The sequence below is a fragment of the Typopeltis vanoorti genome, chromosome 11 (assembly GCF_054136105.1).
Source record: "Typopeltis vanoorti isolate ZY-2024b chromosome 11, IOZ_Tvanoo_1.0, whole genome shotgun sequence".
Lineage (NCBI taxonomy): Eukaryota > Metazoa > Arthropoda > Arachnida > Uropygi > Thelyphonidae > Typopeltis > Typopeltis vanoorti.
Genome location: NC_143559.1, coordinates 128,767,166 through 128,786,679, shown reverse-complemented (window position 1 = coordinate 128,786,679; position 19,514 = coordinate 128,767,166). Strand labels below are relative to the sequence as shown.

The 19,514-nt window shown below is 37.4% G+C and overlaps 1 protein-coding gene across 1 annotated transcript in view; it reads right to left on the bottom strand.

The window, feature by feature from the left end:
- Positions 1 to 19,514, bottom strand: part of LOC150102039 (RIMS-binding protein 2-like) — a 540,578-nt gene that overhangs the window by 246,430 nt on the left and 274,634 nt on the right. The window contains exons 18-20 of the mRNA XM_090399955.1: positions 14,820 to 14,915; positions 10,085 to 10,099; positions 3,656 to 3,843 (exon numbers count right to left, since the gene is read on the bottom strand). Coding sequence (XP_090256081.1) covers positions 3,656 to 3,843; positions 10,085 to 10,099; positions 14,820 to 14,915 — 299 coding nt within the window. The remainder of the gene's footprint in view (positions 1 to 3,655; positions 3,844 to 10,084; positions 10,100 to 14,819; positions 14,916 to 19,514) is intronic.

The following is a 19,514-nucleotide window of genomic DNA, read 5'->3' as shown; positions in this document are numbered from 1 at the left end:
TTGTACTGCCATTAAATATTATTTATATATTTGCACTTCTATGTTCACTTTCAAAGAAAATTGTTTAAGATATCTAAACATTTTTATGTAAATTAAAAATTAATTTCTTGGGCCTCTTACATGTGTCAATCTGTTATTTTAAAAAATTATATCATGTCTAACACACATGTCTCTATTTAATAAGCTAAAAGGCTATTTTACCGGCGAACATGTTAATAGAAAGTTTTTTTTCAAAGTTTTTTTCGGCATGAAACTCTATGGATTTCGATCCGAGTTTCGTACCCGGCTATTAAAACATAAAGGGATTTACCATCTCCCTTTCTATACACATGTCTCTATTTTTGATTCTTTTTTGAGTGATCATTTCCTATTGCAAATCCCTTGTATATACTTGTATCTTGAACATATACGAAGATATCACTATCTATAATAACACAGTCACTACTTATTTTCCAGAGGGTGTTGAACCATGGAATGCATTGCCTGATGGAGTGGTGAGAGCGAGAACGGTCAATGAGTTCAAGGAGTGGTATGATAGACTTTGTGTTTCTTAGGGGGGACCTCCCACGATGAGTCTTTTGACTCCATGGAGGCCTGAATAATAATAATAATAATAATAATAATAATAATAATAATATTCCTGTCATTTCCATTTCCAACTGCCATATTCCTTGATATGACTGCTGCTTTTGATCGTGTTTGGATCAAAACAGTTATCATTCCCTTGTATAAGACCCTAATCAGACCACACTTGGACTAATGTTCTCAGATTTGGTCCCCAAGATTTGAAGGGGATAAATTAACTGTGGAAAGGGTACAAAGGTGGATAACAAAGATGGTTTCAGGACTGTACAATGATAGTTATGAGGATCGGCTGAGGGAATGTGGACTGCAGAGTTTGATGGATAGAAGAAGAAGAGGTGATATGATTGAGACTTTTAAACTGTTGAGAGGTGGTTACAGGGTTGACACTGGGGGAGTTCTTTCACTTGGTTGAACAGCGGGAAGTAGTGATGACGAGAGGCCATCCCTGGAAGTTATGAAAGGAAACTGTTTGCAAGAGGGTGAGGAGTGGTTTCTTTGCATGGAGGGTGGTTGAACCATGGAATGCATTGCCTGATGAAGTGGTGAGAGCGAGAACGGTCAATGAGTTTAAGGAGTGGTATGATAGACATTGTGTTTCTTAGGGTGGAACCTCCACTCGATGAGTCTTGATAGACTTTGTGTTTCTTAGGAAGGACCTCCCACAATGAGCCTTTTGACTCCATGGAGGCCTGAATAATAATAATAATAATAATAATAATAATAATAATAATAATAATAATAATAATAATAAATTAATACAAACAGTACATGATATTGGAATTAGAGGAAACACTTTAATCTGGATTGCTGATTTCAATAGAGGAAGAAAGATCAAGGTTAGAATCAATGCAGCAATATCAAGAGAGCAGAGAACCTGGGCTGATGTTCTCTAGGGACTCAGTACTCAGTCCCTTACTATTCCTTTTATATGTCAATAACATTCATCCCTACCTCACAGAAGCCACAAAAGTAGCTTGCTATGCAGATGATATAGCCATCTGGCATACTAGTGCTAAAATCAAAGAATCAGAGGAGATTCAAATCAAATCCATGAGAGGATTAGAAAAATGGTCAGAGAACTTTAAACTCAAAATCAACCCAGACAAAACAAAACTAAGCACCTTTAGTACAGACAGGAAAAATAGACATTCCTACAATTCCAAAGTGATGATCGACAACAAGCTAATTGAAAAAGTTGCAAATCCAAAATACCTTGGTATAACGCTTGATCAGGAATTACATTTTGCACAACACATCTCTAACACTTCCAACAGAGCTCTAAAAAAATTAAATATGCTGAAAAGGCTTTGTGGACCAAATTGGGGTGCAAAGCCAAAAATTCTCAAAACTACTTACACTACACTAATAAGTCCAATAATGGAATATGCAGCACCTATATGGTCACCTTCGGCCTCATCGGTAAAGGAAAAATTAGACAAAATACAAGCAAAAGCATCCAAGATTATCATTGGTGCAGTCTCATCCACTAACAACATCAGAGCCCAACAGGAATGTGGGCTTGACCTGCTGGAGGACAGATGAAAATTTGCCACCATAAAATTCATAAATAATATCAGAAGCTACCAAAGTGATCATATCTCCCTAAAAACTTATTAACATTGGAATCAAAAATGCAGACTTCACAGATCATCAACTTTACAATATGATGACACTATCAGGAAAGAAATAGGTCTTGATCAGCTAAATGCCCACATAAACAAAGAATATCTATTTTCCAGTCCTTTACCTCCAAATACCTCCATAAATCTAAACCTTACCAAATTCTGTACAAAAAAAAGAATCAAAAGAAATGCTCAAAGAAAAAGGCCTAAATACTGTCAACTTCCAAACAGATTATTTGTTATACCGATGGATCGTCAGACACCAATATGATTAATGGAGGCGCTGGTGTTCTCCTTCTACTCCCGAAAGGTGATAAACTTTCAATAAAAGTTGGATCTGGGAGAATTGCATCCAATTTTACCAGAGAACTTTACGCAATAAGCAATGCACTAGAAGCCTACTTAAAATCATCATGATCTCAACAATCTGAGGGAATTATAATTTACAGTGACTCAAGATCAGCTATGGAGGCAATCAAAAATGGCAATACCAAGCTCACACAAGACACCCATAAACTCTTAAATCAACTCAAGTGTTTAGGAAAAAGTTGCATTTTTACAATGAATTACTGCTCATATAGGCATTGATTACAATGAAGCAGCTGATAAATTAGCAAAAGAGGCCAGAGAACTCAACTAAGAAACTCACATGATAACTCTTGCTAATACTAATGCACTAGCAAAAGCTAAATTAATTCCACTGAAATCAGTGATACAACATCAAATTCCCGAAATTAATGCTGACAGAAAGATCTCCACCACAATAGCAAGACTATGAACAGGATATTATAGAGTAATGAAGATCAATACAGATGATACGAGAACATATAGAAACTGCAACAACTGCTCCAATACTGAACTGACACCCACTCACATCTTTACCTGTCCAGCAATCACAGCAGACTTGCAAGAAATAGATCCTAATCCTGAACCACAGCTCTATACAAACAAAATCATCGACATAGCCAAAGCAGTTCAAAGAGCACATGGAAACATCTAAGACTCTTCAAAAGACAAGACAACAATAACAACAACTACTTATTTCTTGAGTATTCTCTCAATGGGAGTATACTCACATCTAACTTACCTGCGAAGAGTCGACTCCTTCAACAAGAGCTCTAGTTTTCTCAGATGCATGTACTGTGACCTTGGGCACTCCTACATAGACATGATATGCCTCTACTACACCTAATGGTGCTTCATCTAGTTGAAGCCAGCCAATTAATATGCTTTTATTAAGTGGGTCTCCAACAGTGAGTGTTATGACTCCATGGAGTGCCCATATAAATAATAAGAATAATATTAATAATAATAATAATATATGATATAGTAAAAACTAGTCTCAGAGATTTCAGATCTAGAAAAATTGTTTTTTTTTCTTTTTTTTTTCTTATTACCAATTAGATTAAAGTGTATTATGAGTAAGAGTATTCTATGGTATCACTTACCTGGGAGGAGTCGACTCCTTCAACAAGAGCTCTAGTTTTCTCAGATGCACGTACTGTGGCCTTGGGCACTCCATCAACATAGACATGATATGCCTCTACTGCACCTAATGGTGCATCTGGTTGAAGCCAGCCAATTAATATGCTTTTATTGAGTTGACGTTCCAGAATCAACCGCTGGGGTGGAGGAACTGATTATATACAAATAAAAACAAATTTATATTTATATATGTTCATATTATTTGCTGATTGAATTCCGAGAATTAGAAAAAACGAATTAATTTAATTTAACGCACAACATGTTTCGTTGGAATGCTGACTTCTTCAGGCATGAGAACATTAAAAGCAAACATAAAAATCACCGTAAAGAAACATTGTTGCACTACAATAACAGACTATGAACTGGAATGAAGCTTGAACTGAAGCTGCAGTCTGGGCTAAAGTTCTATTATTATGAGCGTGTGACTTCACAAGTGTGCCAGTATCTGATAGAAGAGCTATGTGAGTCTAGCTATGTGAGTGCTATCAGATACTGGCGCACTCATGAAGTCACATGTTCACATATACTTAACAATATAACTTTAGTCCAGACCGTAGCTTCAGTTCAAACTTAATTCCAGTTCATAGTCTGTTATTGTAGTGGCACAATGTTTCTTCACTTTTAATGTTCTCATGACTGAAGAAGTCGGCATTCCGACGAAACATGCTGTGTGTTAAATTAAATTAATTTGTTTTTTCTAATTCTCAGAATATATATATATATATATATATATATATGTTAAAGATACCAAGCAATTTTATAAGCAGGGTTTTAATCCTTTTTCCGAAGTAAGCAAACAGACAAGTAAGTCAAGTTTGCACATGAACATAGCTCAGGCCTGAGGCAACTCATAGTAAAGGTGGAGTAAGCTCTGATCACTTCACTTAGTATTTCCCCTAATGCAAAGCACATCCCCTTGCGGAGATGTATGATGCTATGCATTAAAGGCAAGGGTCACTATCCAGACTGGTTTCCCTTTGTTTAAGTGGTGGAATACCTCTCCAAAAACTCATAAAATCCCCCAGATCACCCAATAATTAGCGACCTGCAGGATCAGAAAGTCAGAAACTCAGCGTTGTTCCCCTCAGTAACAGGCTCACCCTGCCACTGAGCTGAGAACCGGTTGGCTCTACACCGTGGCAGGCTCCCCCACCACCGAGCAGAGCCGCCTCATTTGCTCATCTGGAAGAGTAACAGCAACAGCCATGTCTCAGTTAACTTCACAGGCTACAGCATTGCCATTCATTACCCCCCCCCCCCCACCACCACCACCTTGACCTGGGTGACAGCAACAGCCGAGCCTCAGTTAAAACTTCACTGGCTACAGTATTGCCATTCATCACCCAAGCTTCCATCCGGTTTCGACCTTTATTGAGATCTCATCTGTGGGAGCCAGACCCAAAAATGCCAAGGTTGAAGTAATGCAGGGCTTATATATTTTATCTAAACAAGTTGCCACACGGTGCTTTGACTTTATTAAATAAAAATCTCAGGATGAGAGTAAGATGTAGAAAGTTTTTTATCTTGGGTATATACTACGTTAAAGATACCAAGCAATTTATAAGCTAGGTTTTAATCCTTTTTCCCAAGTAAGCAAACAGACAATAAGTCAAGTTGTGCCTGAATTTTTCAGGTCTGAAGCAACTCGTAGTAAAGGTGGAGCACTTTGTGGCAACTTGTTTAGGTAAAATTTATAAGCTCTGCATTACTTGGCATTTTTGGGTCTGGCTCCCAAAAATGCCAAGACCTTAATAAAGGTCGAAACCTGTCTGGGTAGTGGCCCTTGCCTTTAATGCATAGCATCATACATCTCTGCAAGGGGATGTGCTTTGCATTAGGGGAAATACTAAAGAAAGTGATCAGAGCTTACTCCACCTTTACTACGAGTTGCCTTAGACCTGAACTATTCAGGCTCAAACTTGACTTACTTGTCTGTTTGCTTACTTGGGAAAAAGGATTAAAACCTAACTTATAAAATTGCTTGGTATCTTTAACATAGTATATACTCAAGGTAAAAAACTTTCTACATCTTACTCTCATCCTGAGATTTGTATTTAATAAGGTCAAAGCACCTTGTGGCAACTTGTTTAAGTAAAATTTATAAACTCTGCATTACCTCAACCTTGGTATTTTTGGGTGTGGCTCCCAGTGACGAGACCTCAATAAAGGTCGAAACCAGTTGGAAGCTTGGGTGATGAATGGCAATGCTGTAGCCTGTGAAGTTTTAACTGAGGCTCGGCTGTTGCTGTCACCCAGTTCCAGGGTGGGAAGGGGGGGAGGAGTAATGAATGGCAATTCTGTAGCCTGTGAAGTTAACTGAGGCACGGCTGTTGTTGTTACCCCTCCAGATGAGCAAATGAGCAGCTCTGCTTGGTGCTGGGGGAGCCTGCCGTGGTGTAGAGCCAACCGGTTCTCAGAGTTGACAATGTGGCAGGGTGAGCCTGTTACTGAGGGGAACGCTGAGTTTCTGACTTTCTGATCCTGTCATTATTGGGTGATCCAGAGGATTTTATGAGTTTTTGGAGAGGTATCCCCACACTTAAACAAAGGGAAACCGGTCTGGGTAGTCGCCCTTACCTTTAATGCAAAGCATCATACATCTCTGCAAGGAGATGTGCTTTGCATTAGGGGAAATACTAAGGAAAGTAATCAGAGCTTACTCCACCTTTACTATGAGTTGCCTCAGACCTGAACTATGTTCAGGCACAAACTTGACTTATTTGTCTGTTTGCTTACTTGGGAAAAAGGATTAAAATCTAGCTTATAAAATTGCTTGGTATCTTTAACATAGTATATACCCATGGTAAAAAACTTTCTACATATATATATAAATATATACATATATTATACACTATGTATAAATGGACACACACACATACGGGATTATTAAAAAATGAACTTTGTGCTTAGAAACCTTTATTACAATAAAATATTTCCATTACATCTAGTGGTGCATCACACACACACACACACACACACACACACACACACACACACACACACACACACACACACACACACACACACACACACACACACACACACACACACACACAGTGTTATTCCAAAAATATGAACTTTGTACTTTGAAACGTTTATTACAATAAATGGGGAAAAGAAAAAGAGAGAGAAGACAAACATTACACTATTGTTGACAGCAAGGTGGAAGGGAAAAAGATAAGCTGTATCATTAATTATCAGGTATGTAATTTAAGTGTATAGTGGATCTTGCCTAGATTGGTTGTTATCAAGTATGGAGTTTGTATCATGAAGTTTTTTAGTGTTTAAAGTATTTTTCTGATTTACTGTGTTTGTGTGTTGTTTTATCTCTTCCATAATGGCAACCACTTAACATCAATTAATTGATACATTGTTTCCCAGCCCACTGCCATTTAAGGAATATATTCTGTTCTGCAGAGTATTCTATAAGATTCTGCAGCATGTTGTGCTGCAGAATCTTATAGAATAATTTATAGAATTGTTGACATGCATACAGCATGTATGCATGTCAACAATTAAAAATGTGGCAAGTAAGTGATAGGCAAGTGATGTTTGCATAAAATTACTGGTAATGAGAGAAGAAGTGTAAGATATGAACATATTGCAAAGAGTGAAGAGAGACATTAGGAGACTTTAATCAATATGAGGTGAACAAGAGTGTGAATAAAAGAAAGTTATGGAATAATAGAAGGAGAGAGAATGAGAGAACCAAAAAAGTGGAAATGAGAGAAAGTCAAAAAAGTACTGGAGCAAGGGATAAAGAGATGAGGGGATAAGTGGATAAGTGAGAGAACAAGAAGGGAGTGTAAGACGAGAAAGAGAGAGAGAGAGAGAGATAGGAATGCAGATGAGCAAGGAATGAATGGATCTGGGAGAGGTGTGACATCAATGATTCACAGTGTGCAGAACAGAACATTAGATATGTGGTTGCCAGGAGGCATGACAATGTGGTGAGAATGTGGACAAGTTGATAGTGATGGTTTAAATAAATGACCTGAAAGGTAGTGTGAATCAGTTGACAAGAGTCCTGAGGCTAATATTACAGGCTGTGCGCATGAAAAGTGTGAAAAGGAAGATAAGTATATTGCTCAGATATGATAATACAGAGTTAAAGAGAAGAACAGCAATAAAAAGATGCTGAGAATGTGACAACAGAGAAGTCTCTGGAACATGTGGATGTTTGGAGTGCATTTGATATAGGAGAAAGCTATGTGAGAGATTGGCTTCTTTGTACATGGAAATAAGATATTTATTGATTTATCTGGTAATAGTTCATTAGTTTTATACCCATCACCTTCAGAGTATAAACTGTTTGTCACAGTAGATAAACAGTAACAATCAGCTGTTAATAGGAACAGTTTAATTGTAACAGGCATACAAAGAACTAAAGCCTTAATTTGGTACCATCTATTGTTCGATAAAAAAAAATTTACACACATTATTTCATCTCTTTAATGGACAACATGAGTTTGCTAAAGGAAGATTGTGCTTTAGCAATCTGTTTACTTATTATAACAAGATGACAAATACATTGGACAAGGGGGATGCATATACAGTAGTATATTTAGATTTTGCAAAGGCTTTCAACATATTGCCACATGACAAACCAGTAGTTAAATTGGAACAGATGGGGTTGAATAGTAGATTAGTTCACTGGATTGGAGATTACCCCCCCCATACACAACTGTCTGATAGGTATCAGCAAGTTGTGTATGGGGGGGGGGGAGTAATATCCCAGAAGAAAGTCACTAGTGTCATCCTTCAGGGGTCTGTTTTGGGGCCATTGTTGTTTAATATGTAAATGACATTGGAAAGAATTTAAATTGTGATATACAGTTATTTGCAGATGATGCAAAGTTGGAGAGAAGTAGAGCAGATGTAGCTTTGCAAGAAGAGCTAAACAGATTGTGTTGTGGGGATGTCAGTTTAATGTAGCAAAGTGCAAGGCTTTAAAATTTGGGAAGCAAAGATGGGATACAGAGTATAGTATTGGTGGGGATATTTTAGAGGAGGTGGAGGAGATGAAAGATCTGGGGGATGATGGTGGCTAGGGACTTGAAATTTCATGGATATTTTGCTAAAATTGTGAGGAAAACACAGCAGATTATGGGAATGATGCAGAGAACAATGACATGTAGAAGTAAGAATGTTTTGATTCCATTGTACAAGGCTTTGATCAGGCTGCAAATGGATTACTATGCAGAGATTTGGTCGCTTGGTTTTCAGAAGGATGATGAGATGTTGGAGTAGGTTCAAAGATGATTGACTACAAAGTTGGTTTCTGGTCTCTGGAATGTGGAATATGAGGATAGAATGTAAAAAAGCTAGTGGATAGAAGGAAGAGGGGGAAGACATGATCTAGATATATAAATTGGTAAGGGTAATTACCAGATTAACGTGGATGAGATTTTTTATAGAATATCTGGAGACAGGGGGAGAACAAAGGGCATCCATCAAAGGGAGAGAAAGAGGGGGTCTTTGCTGATTGAAGGGTAGTGAATGGGTGGAATGGGTTTCCAGAGGAGGTTGTGAGTGCTTCATCAGTAAGGAGAGATAAGATATGTATTGTATGAATAATGGATCTCCCACAATGAATTTTCTGACTCCATGGAAATACTTGCATAATAATAATAAAATGCTCAAATATGGAGATATAAATATTTTGTAGTGGCTACGCTGCATAATTCAGAAGCCCTGGTCAGAAGGTAAAATTACACATAATTGGACACAACCTCAGTTCTCATCTATAAAAAAAAGGAATATATGTGATAATCAGATATAGGAAAAATAAAGATCTCCTCAGAAGTTCTGTGGGTATAGAGACAAAGAGGAGAATGATAAGAACATTAGTATGTCCAGTTTCCACATATGGAAGTGAGACCTGGGTATTCAAGAAGAGAGTAAGACAACAGATAGAGACAACAACAGCCTTTGAAATGTGGCGCTACAGAAGAGTCCTGAAAATCTCATGGACAGAGAGCATGTTACAAATGCATAGGTACTATCAGAGAATGAAAACATAGAAATCTTTATTGCAGGAAATGATCCAGAGAAAGATGAAACTGGCAGGAGATGTATTGAGGGATCAGAAGGACAGAGGACACTAACAGTTTTAGAAGGTAAGATTATGAGAAGAAGATCAAGAGGTAAAAAAAGAAGGACAAGGTTTGATGATATAAGATCATGGTCAGGATCACGTGACTATGCTGAAACAAAAAGAAGAGCTGCTAACAGAGAGGACTCGAAGGACATGGTGCTACATCCTTGCATTGAGGAAGCTACATGATGATGATGATGTGACAATCACAGAGGAATTTCTCTACTAACTATTCCATGTAAGATTTATGCAGGGATACTCGACAAGAGGCTAAGAAAAATTGTAGAAGAGAAACTTGGAAAAGAACAAGCTGGGTTTAGGTCAAACAGAAGTTGTCAAAGTCAGATTTTTCTTTTTACAACAAACAGTTGACAAATCATGGAAATATAACAAGGATCTATACAGGTATCCCTCGATTAACGCAGTTAATTAATCCCTCGATGTTATCGCATATATCAAAATCGCGTTAATCAAATCTAATAATCAATGATAAAAATTACAATTCGTCCATGATCGATTACTGTATTAGTAATTCGTTTTATATGGTACTCTTTTAGGAAAGATAAAAAAAATGAATGAAAAGTAAATGTTTAATAAATACTTGTACCTACATTATTTACTGCAATTTTTTTTAATCAAAATAAGTTATCGAGAGTCGTTTGAACAGTTTTAGTTTTTTTTCTTATCAGCATAAAAAAGACCAAAACTATGAAAATAGGCAGGAACACAGAAACCTTCAGCTGCATTCTCAATGAAGAATCTGTCAAAGTAAAGTCTTTCAACTATTTAGACATAATTTTTTAGTGAAGATGGTAAATTAAATATAGAAATAGACAAAAGAATAAACAAAGCTGGTATGGTGGGGAGTCAGATGAATAAATTTATATGGAATAAGAGAGAAATTAGCTAAAATACTCAACAAGCAGTATACAGTACAGTGTTCAAATCAGTTTTAAATTATGGATCTGAGAGTTGAGTTAGGAATAAAGCTTGATCAAAGAATGGAGACCAGAATATCAGAAGCAAAAAGTACAAGTGAGGATATTAAGAAAGAAACTGCCATTGTTAGCATTCAGGAATGTGTGAACAGAGCTGACTTAAGGTGGTGTGGTCACTTAAACAGAATGGGAGAGGAAAGTTAGCAAAACAGGTGTTTGAATCCAAGACTAAAACCAAGATTGATTTAGGATTGATTCAGTCAGAAGTGCCGTAAAAGAAGGAAATATAAGATATGATAATAATGGTAGTGTTGATAAGTAAAAGACTAATTTGGAGGAAAACTTGACAGGAGTTTAGTAATAATGTGAACGTAATCATGTGGCACTGCATATTGTCCTGTACACCCCTTGAGAATAAATATCAGAGAATCGATAATGATGAGTGATGAAGAAATTTATGACTAGTGCAGGCAGAACTCATAGTCATCACTGGAAACTAGTTAAGGATGTCACTAGGAAGCATACAGGATACCAGATGTTGTGAGAGCATTCAGAAGTTTGTGAGAGCATGGAGAATTTCACCAAACTCTATTGCTAATGATATATGCCACTACTCTCTGGAATCGAAACATGGTTTTTGCCATATCAAGCTTCCATTAAGCAAAGTGAGTGATGAATACTGAATGAACCCTCTACCACCTAGTAATGCTTAGCAACAGAAGCTTGGCCTTTTTTTTGAAGGATGTGGGTACCACACCTCAACCCTGCCTACATTAGTTCACTCCCAGATAATTTTCTCTAGTTTGATTGTTTAATGTCTGTTAGCTAGTGGATATATAATGAGTTCATTAATGTGAAGGTATAGACAGAGGATAGTTTGCTATAGACCAGTGGCGGCCGGTGAAAATTTTAAGCGAGGGTGCTGCATATACAAAATAAAATTTTAAAAAAAATTATTTTCCTAATCAGTAACCAATTTATTAATAAATAAATTTACATGTTAGAAAATTGCTTTATTAAAAATATTTCAACAAACACCAATAATAAAAGTTTCGTATCTCACAGAAATAACAAGCGCAAGCATATGATACACTGCCCAAAGAGCAGTGTCAGCGTAAACGAATATTGGCGAGTCTACCTGTGATTGGCGCGATCATTCTCACACTGCATTAGATCGCAGTGTATTTGTTTTGTGTAACCATAATTGAAAAAATATAATTCTTTTCATATTTTCAACAGTGACACTCGTCATAATTCAGCCTTGTATCTATAATAAATAAATAATTGTTATTTTAACCAAATAAAATAAGTTTGCAAAAAATAGTTCACCCTTTCATATCTCACAGAAATAACATGCGCAAGCGTACTATACACTGCCCAAAGAGCAGTGTCAGATTCACTAGTTACGTGCAATGAGAAGCGCAAACGAATATCGGCGAGTCTGGCTGCAATTGGTTGAATGTGATAATATAGTAGTGTATTTGTTTCGTAATCTAAAGCGTTAATCGAACAATTCCAATTATTAACTATTCAATCAATGTCGAAACATAAGCTGTAACCTTTAACATGTTGTATTGCATTTATATAATGTTGTAAGCATTGTTATTATTTATAAACACAAACAAAATTTAAATTTTTCATTTTTTCCTTGGGGGTGCTGCAGTGTCGCAGTGCTTATGTACTGGCCGCCACTGCTATAGACTGAACCAGACTTTGTCAAAATCCAGCATATTTCATATAGTGATACTCACAATATCAGTTACATCAATGTCATAGACTTCTGAGGTTGAACTCTTGAACTCAATCATGCTGTTGGCTATCTCCAGTCCCTTTTATGTTTTAAAGATTCCTTGTATGCCTTGCTTTCAGACATTCAAAGGTCTGAATATCTGAAAGCAAGGATGGGGTTTGATTAGTTTGGAATGTAATGAAGGGATCTGAGATGAGCTATTGGATGATGAAGGTGGATGACGGTCTGAAAGTTATGGCCCACTTTGGGAAATGTGAAGATAACAATACATTATGCACTAATGAGGACACTGACATGCAGAAATAAAGAAATTATATACATTGTTCTACTGTACAATGCCTTGATCTTTGGTAAGATGGTTTTGGTCTTTGAAGCACTAATGTTGGAAAGGGCCAAGATATGTAAGAGTCACTAAGGTATTGTACATTCTAATGACAATATGAATATGATGATATATTGAGGGAATGCAAGCAGCAGAGTCCAATGGAGAGACAGGAGAGATATGACTGAGATGTAAGTTGGTAAAGAGAGTGGATTAATTATTATTAGTAGTAATAGTAGTATTAACATTAGACCTCCATGGAGTCAAAAGACTCATTGTGAGAAATTCAATATTATTACTATTATTATTATTTTGTGACACCTCCAGGGAGTCCAAGGACTCATTGAAGGAGAGCACCTACTCTGCAACTCTGTCTCCACCAACTGCACCGACACCATCTGCCACCCACTACCACCACTTCCACAGACAATCACAAACATCCATGCCCACAGCGGGATTCAAACCCACAGCCTTTTGGCTGGAGAGTGGATATGCTAACCACTAGGCCAACCATACAGGCATATTATTATTATTATTATTATTACATGACACCTCCAGGGAGTCCTAAGACTCATCGAGGGAGGGCACCTACTCTACATCTCTCCATCTTCGTCATCACCTACACAAGCACCATCTACTGCCTACCAACACCACCACTAGTATTTTCACAGACACTCACAAACATCCATGCCCATGGTGGGATTTGAATCCACAACCTTTTGGCTGGAGAGCGGATAAGCTAACCACGCGGCCAACTAGGCTGACTAAGGAGGAGCTTTGTGCATATCATACACAAAGCTCCTCAATCTACTATTATATTCTGTTTTTTTCTACACTTGCACTCAATTCACACTCATTCACTGCATTCCACTCACCAACCTCTCTCTCTCTGTATGTAAAGAACCACTCCTCGGCTTGCATTCTTCTTATATAGCTTCCAGAAGATGACTAGAATCCTGTTCTATCCTATCAGTTTCCATTCTATGAAAAATCTCTCCTACATTTAATAACAATTCCTGACTAACTTATATGCCTCAATCATACCACTTACTCCTACTATCCACAAGGCTTTGCAAATAACATTTTCTCAATCTGTCTTTAAACCCAACATTCCAGAGATCCAACACCACTTTAGTCAATCTTCTCTGAATCATCTCCAATAAATCCTCAGTCCTGATCCAAACCAGCTGTCCAAATGTATGCAGCCTGATCAATGAAACCATATCTTCTGCACTTCTACCTGCCAAGGTCCTTCTCATCAATATCATAATCTGTTGTGATATCCTCACAGTTTTAGCAATATCGTCCTGAGATTTCAAGTTCTTGTCACTATCACTCCCAGATCTCTTACCTCTTCCGCTCTTTCAAGATATCACCACTAATGCTATAAGGTAAAACTTATATAATGGAGGGAGATGGAGGAGGGGAAGGAAGAACAACTCATCATCTTTAGAGAGGTTTTTTTTTTCTTTTTTTTTTTTTTTTGAGAGCATGGTATGTAAGTGTATTGCATTGGTAGAGACTAATAAGGGCAGAAACCAGCACACCAGTTTTTAAGGCACATTTTTGAAAGCATTGTGTTGGATAGTGATGAACTTCCACACTGAGTCTTTTGATTCCATTAGGTCTGATGATGATGATAATATTTTGCAACACTGCAGTTCAACAACTGCTTAACATCTAATAACAATGACAAGAATAAATTGTTGTTTAGCCAGGCTTTCTTCCTGGCCAAAGGATGGTTATGATAAATCTCTTGTCCACCCTGACTGGCATTTCTGAATTACATACTATTTTTTGTACATTTTAGCTGTCTGCAAGACTAAAATATTTTTTAAATAATCACTACCACAGCCTTAGATCAATCAGTTCAGTACTGAATAAGAAAAAAAAATTCTGTTAGGTAACAGAGTATTTCTTTTTTGTGGATATTCTTTACAATTAACCATCCGAAGTTTTTTTGAATAATATTTTGTTATTCTAAAAAAAAAAAAAAACTAAAAATAAGAAGTTAAATTACCTGGTCCTTCTTCTCTCTCAAGATCTGACAGATCATCCTCGTCAAGTTCCTCTATATCTTCTAGATCTATGTAATCATTCATGCGATGGAAGTCTTCTATAAACAGCCAGATAAAACAAAGTCTGAGAATGCTGGGCAAAAATCAGAAAATGAAGTACCAAATTACAAAATTAACAGACATAAAACAACATAATTCCTTCAGTCTGGTGAAAGAAAGTTGTTTAATGTGCATTTCACACATACTTTGATTTCATTTATGGATGAGATAAAAAAGTGATGGGAATGAGCAAAGTGAAGAAAAAAACAACATGCAAACAGAATATGTACCAAACTGGAGATTGCAAAAACATCTTTCAAGTTTATTTAACAAAAGCACATAAACAGAACTGACAGTCCAACATTTGCCACAAAGAAATGTTATAGAGAGTATTTACATGCATATCTTCAGAAAAAGAATTCATCTTTCAACTTGACCCAAGGAAGAAATAATTTTTCTCCTTGACCATATATATAATGCAACAGTTGTTTCTAAAATAATTCATTTTTACTTCATATGTTATCTTTCATAATTGTGTCTTTTTCAGTGCAAGTATGTTACTTCAGAGCTTATAAATTCACAGAATATTCATGATTTCTCTCATCTTTCCCTTCCCAGCTTTACTAGCTAAGTGGATAATGCTTCTGCTCTCCAAAGAACAAGCTATGGATCAGAATCCCAGCATGGCATGGATGGTTGTGAATGTCTTTAGTTACCTGATGTGAGATGACTATTATGCTTATTGGAGGACTCAAATGACCTAAAAAAAGGTACCATTTTTGTCTCTAGAGGTAAGGTTCCAGGATTATCTATTTCTAAGCCCACCAACATTATAAACTCACAAACTTCTGTGTGCAAGTTGAAAATAAAAAATGTTCCTTTACTTGTTTCCCACTTTCATTAGTCAACTACAATTTAATAACTTGTTTATTTTGCCGCCTGCTGGCCAGTATTAGTAGCACATTTATTTACTAATGCATGCAAGTACATATTTACTTGGGATAGTTTATCAGTTTTGAGGAACAGAAAAAACTTTGCCATCTCTTTCTAAAATATCACCACTAAAAATAAAAAAATAAATATAAATTAATTAATTAAAAAAGGTCTAACATGCCATCACAGATGAGAATTTAACCTAGTCCTTTTCCAAACAAGTGGTGCACTGAAAAGTACTCAGCCATGTAGCTAATACATTACCATTATCATCTCCATGTAGTCAGGAAACTCATTATGGACAACTGACTTTTTCTGCATTGATTTAGAAATATAATATCACCTACATAAAGTAAACAGCATAGTGCAATATCTCCAGTTTTGATATCAGGTTTAATGCTACTTTCCTTCATAATGTAATCCACATAGTAATGAATAAGTGAAATTCCATTGGCCATTGACTTACTCCTCATTTGACAGACCATCCTCCACCAAATCCTTCTAACAGTCAGCTAACTTGTAGGTAATAGGTAACATGTTGATCTGATACGTAGATTTTGCAAAGGCTTTTGGTATACTGTCACACAACAGGTTGGGAACTAAACTGGAGCAGATGGAATTAAATAGTAGATTAATGAACTGGATAAGTGACCAACCAGTTGTCAGATAAGTATCAGCAAGTTGTATGTGGGTTGGAATATCCCAAAAGAGGAAAGTCATTAGTGGTGTGCCACCGGGACCTGTTTTGGGGCTACTGTTGTTTAACTTGTATATTAATAATATTGGGGCAGGTTTAACTACAATTGTTTGTAGATGATGCAAAATTAGGAAGAATGATGAGGAATCAAACAGATGTTCTGGCCTTACAGGAAGACTTGAATAGATTGTATGAGTGGACAAATGAGTGGAACTATCTCTTCAATGCTCAAGTTGATCTAAAAATCAAGATGTAAACCTTCTCAATTTTGGGAACTGGTAATTAATTTACAGAATTAACAACGCATATAAAGTATATTAATTAAAGATAACTTTAATGAATCACTTCTATATTTCGGCAATGTCACATTGCCATCTTCAGGAACATAAAGATATGGTATGTGCACTAAGGAACTAACAAAGCAAATGAGGAAGAAAGTAATAAACTAATTTTGTTCCTAAAGTCCTAATGGTGCCCTCTTGCGGGCTAATTTGGAAGTCTTAGCAGTTGGGCTGAAGTTCTCATAATGAAAGTCTCCCAAATTTGGGGCAGTTTCATGCACCCAAATTTGTTGAGGTTAGGAACGTTTTTTAGAGCTGCTGAAGGTTCTTTGAATAATCTTTCATATTTAAACTTGCTGCGATGGATTATTTTTGTTTTCTTCCAACGAATTTTATGGTGGGTATCTAAGGCATGGTCTGCCAGCCCAGAGCGGCTGTACTGGTGAAACCGGATGTAGTCTTGGTGTTCTGAAATCCTGATATTTGTTGTTCTGCCTGTTTGGCCAAAGTAGGACAATTTGCAGCTGCAAGGGACCTGGTATACACCAGGTAGGTCTAGGGGAGGTGGTTGGTCTTTGGTAGAGCGGATAAGGGATGCCAACTTTTTATATGGTCTGTAACAGGAAGTAAGGTCATATTTTTTGAGGATATTAGTTATTTTTTCAGAGGTGCCCTGGATGTAGGGGATAGTGATAGACTTGGTGTAGTCTTTATTGTGGAGGGGGGGAGGGGTGTTGTGGTTTACAGGTTTTAGTATTTTTGGGATTTTTTTGGGGTTATAGCCACATCGGCAAGAAAGGAATTCGAAAAAATACGTAGTCAGCACGTGAAAAAATACGAAAACCTGACAAAGACTTCTACTTCTGTACCCCAGCCACCACTTAACACAGTAGTCAACCTCTCATCGGCAGTTTTAAAGCCTGAAGCACTCACCGCACTTTCACGTGGTCACAATTTCGCCCTAGCTCCTAAAAGGATACCTGCTGAAGAAATCATGATCCAAATAGAGCGTGGAATTCGCAACCTGCCTAACCATATCGCCAACAACATGAGACTGGATGTAGTCGGTGTTCTTACTAAAGCCAAACCTCCAAAATCCAACTTATCCAAAAACGAATATACAGCCCTTCAAGAATTAAAAAACAACAAAAAAATAGTAATCACCAAAGCTGATAAGGGAAACACCACTGTAGTACTCAATCAAAAAGACTACAAAGGTAAGCTAAATTCTTTAATACGAGACCGTACTACTTACCTCCCCATTGAATATAATCCGACCAGCTCTCAGATTAGAACTATCCACAGACTCCTTAAGAAAGTCACTTCTTGGCCTGTGGAAGTCACCAACAAACTTAAACCTTATAACTCTAGACCCCCCCGATTATATGGACTCCCAAAAATACATAAACAAAATGTGCCATTGCGTCCCATAGTGGATGGCATTGATTCCCCCACATATAAATTAGCCAAACATTTAGCCAAAACGCTCACACACTACACTGGCAACACACCATCACACATAAAAACCTCGGCCCACTTTAAAGCCAGTATAGAAAACCTCACACTCCAACACACTGACATAATGGTCAGTTTTGACGTCTCCTCCCTATTCACTAATGTCCCACTCAAAGAAACCCTTGAGCTCATCCAAGCCAAGTTTCCTCCCGATATCTCAGCCCTATTTCAGTTCACAATGAACTCAGGCTATTTCGTTTGGCAAGGAAAGTTCTACAAACAGATAGAGGGGACAGCCATGGGTTCACCACTTTCCCCACCCTTGGCCAATTTCTTTATGGAGACATTTGAAGAGAAAGCCTTAAACTCCACCCCACAAAAACCCACTATTTGGCTTCGTTATGTGGATGATGTGTTTGCTATTTGGCCACATGGCTCAGACACACTCCACTCCTTCCTAACACACTTAAACAACCAACATCCCAGAGTCCAGTTCAACTTAGAAAAAGAGGAAAACAACACCCTCCCCTTCCTAGACACTTTAATCACCCGCCAGCTTGATGGATCTTTGGTTTTCTCTGTTTACAGAAAACCCACCCACACTGGCAGATACATTCACCAGCAATCCCCCCCCCCCTCACAACAATATGGGGTGATAAAAACACTATATAACAGGGCAAAATTAATCTGCTCAGATGACAAGGCCCTGACTATGGAACTAAACCACATCCTCAACACTTTCTTAGCCAATGGCTATAACCCCCAAAAAATCCAAAAAATACTAAAACCTGTAAACCACAGCCCCCCTCCCCCCCTCCACAATAAAGACTACACCAAGTCTATCACTATCCCCTACATCCAGGGCACCTCTGAAAAAATAACTAATATCCTCAAAAAATATGACCTTACTTCCTGTTATAGACCATATAAAAAGTTGGCATCCCTTATCCGCTCTACCAAAGACCAACCACTTCCCCTAGACCTACCTGGTGTATACCAGGTCGCTTGCAGCTGCAAATTGTCCTACTTTGGCCAAACAGGCAGAACAACAAATATCAGGATTTCAGAACACCAAGACTACATCCGGTTTCACCAGTACAGCCGCTCTGGGCTGGCAGACCATGCCTTAGATAGCCACCATAAAATTCGTTGGAAGAAAACAAAAATAATCCATCGCAGCAAGTTTAAATACGAAAGATTATTCAAAGAATCTTCAGCAGCTCTAAAAAACGTTCCTAACCTCAACAAATTTGGGTGCATGAAACTGCCCCAAATTTGGGAGACTTTCATTA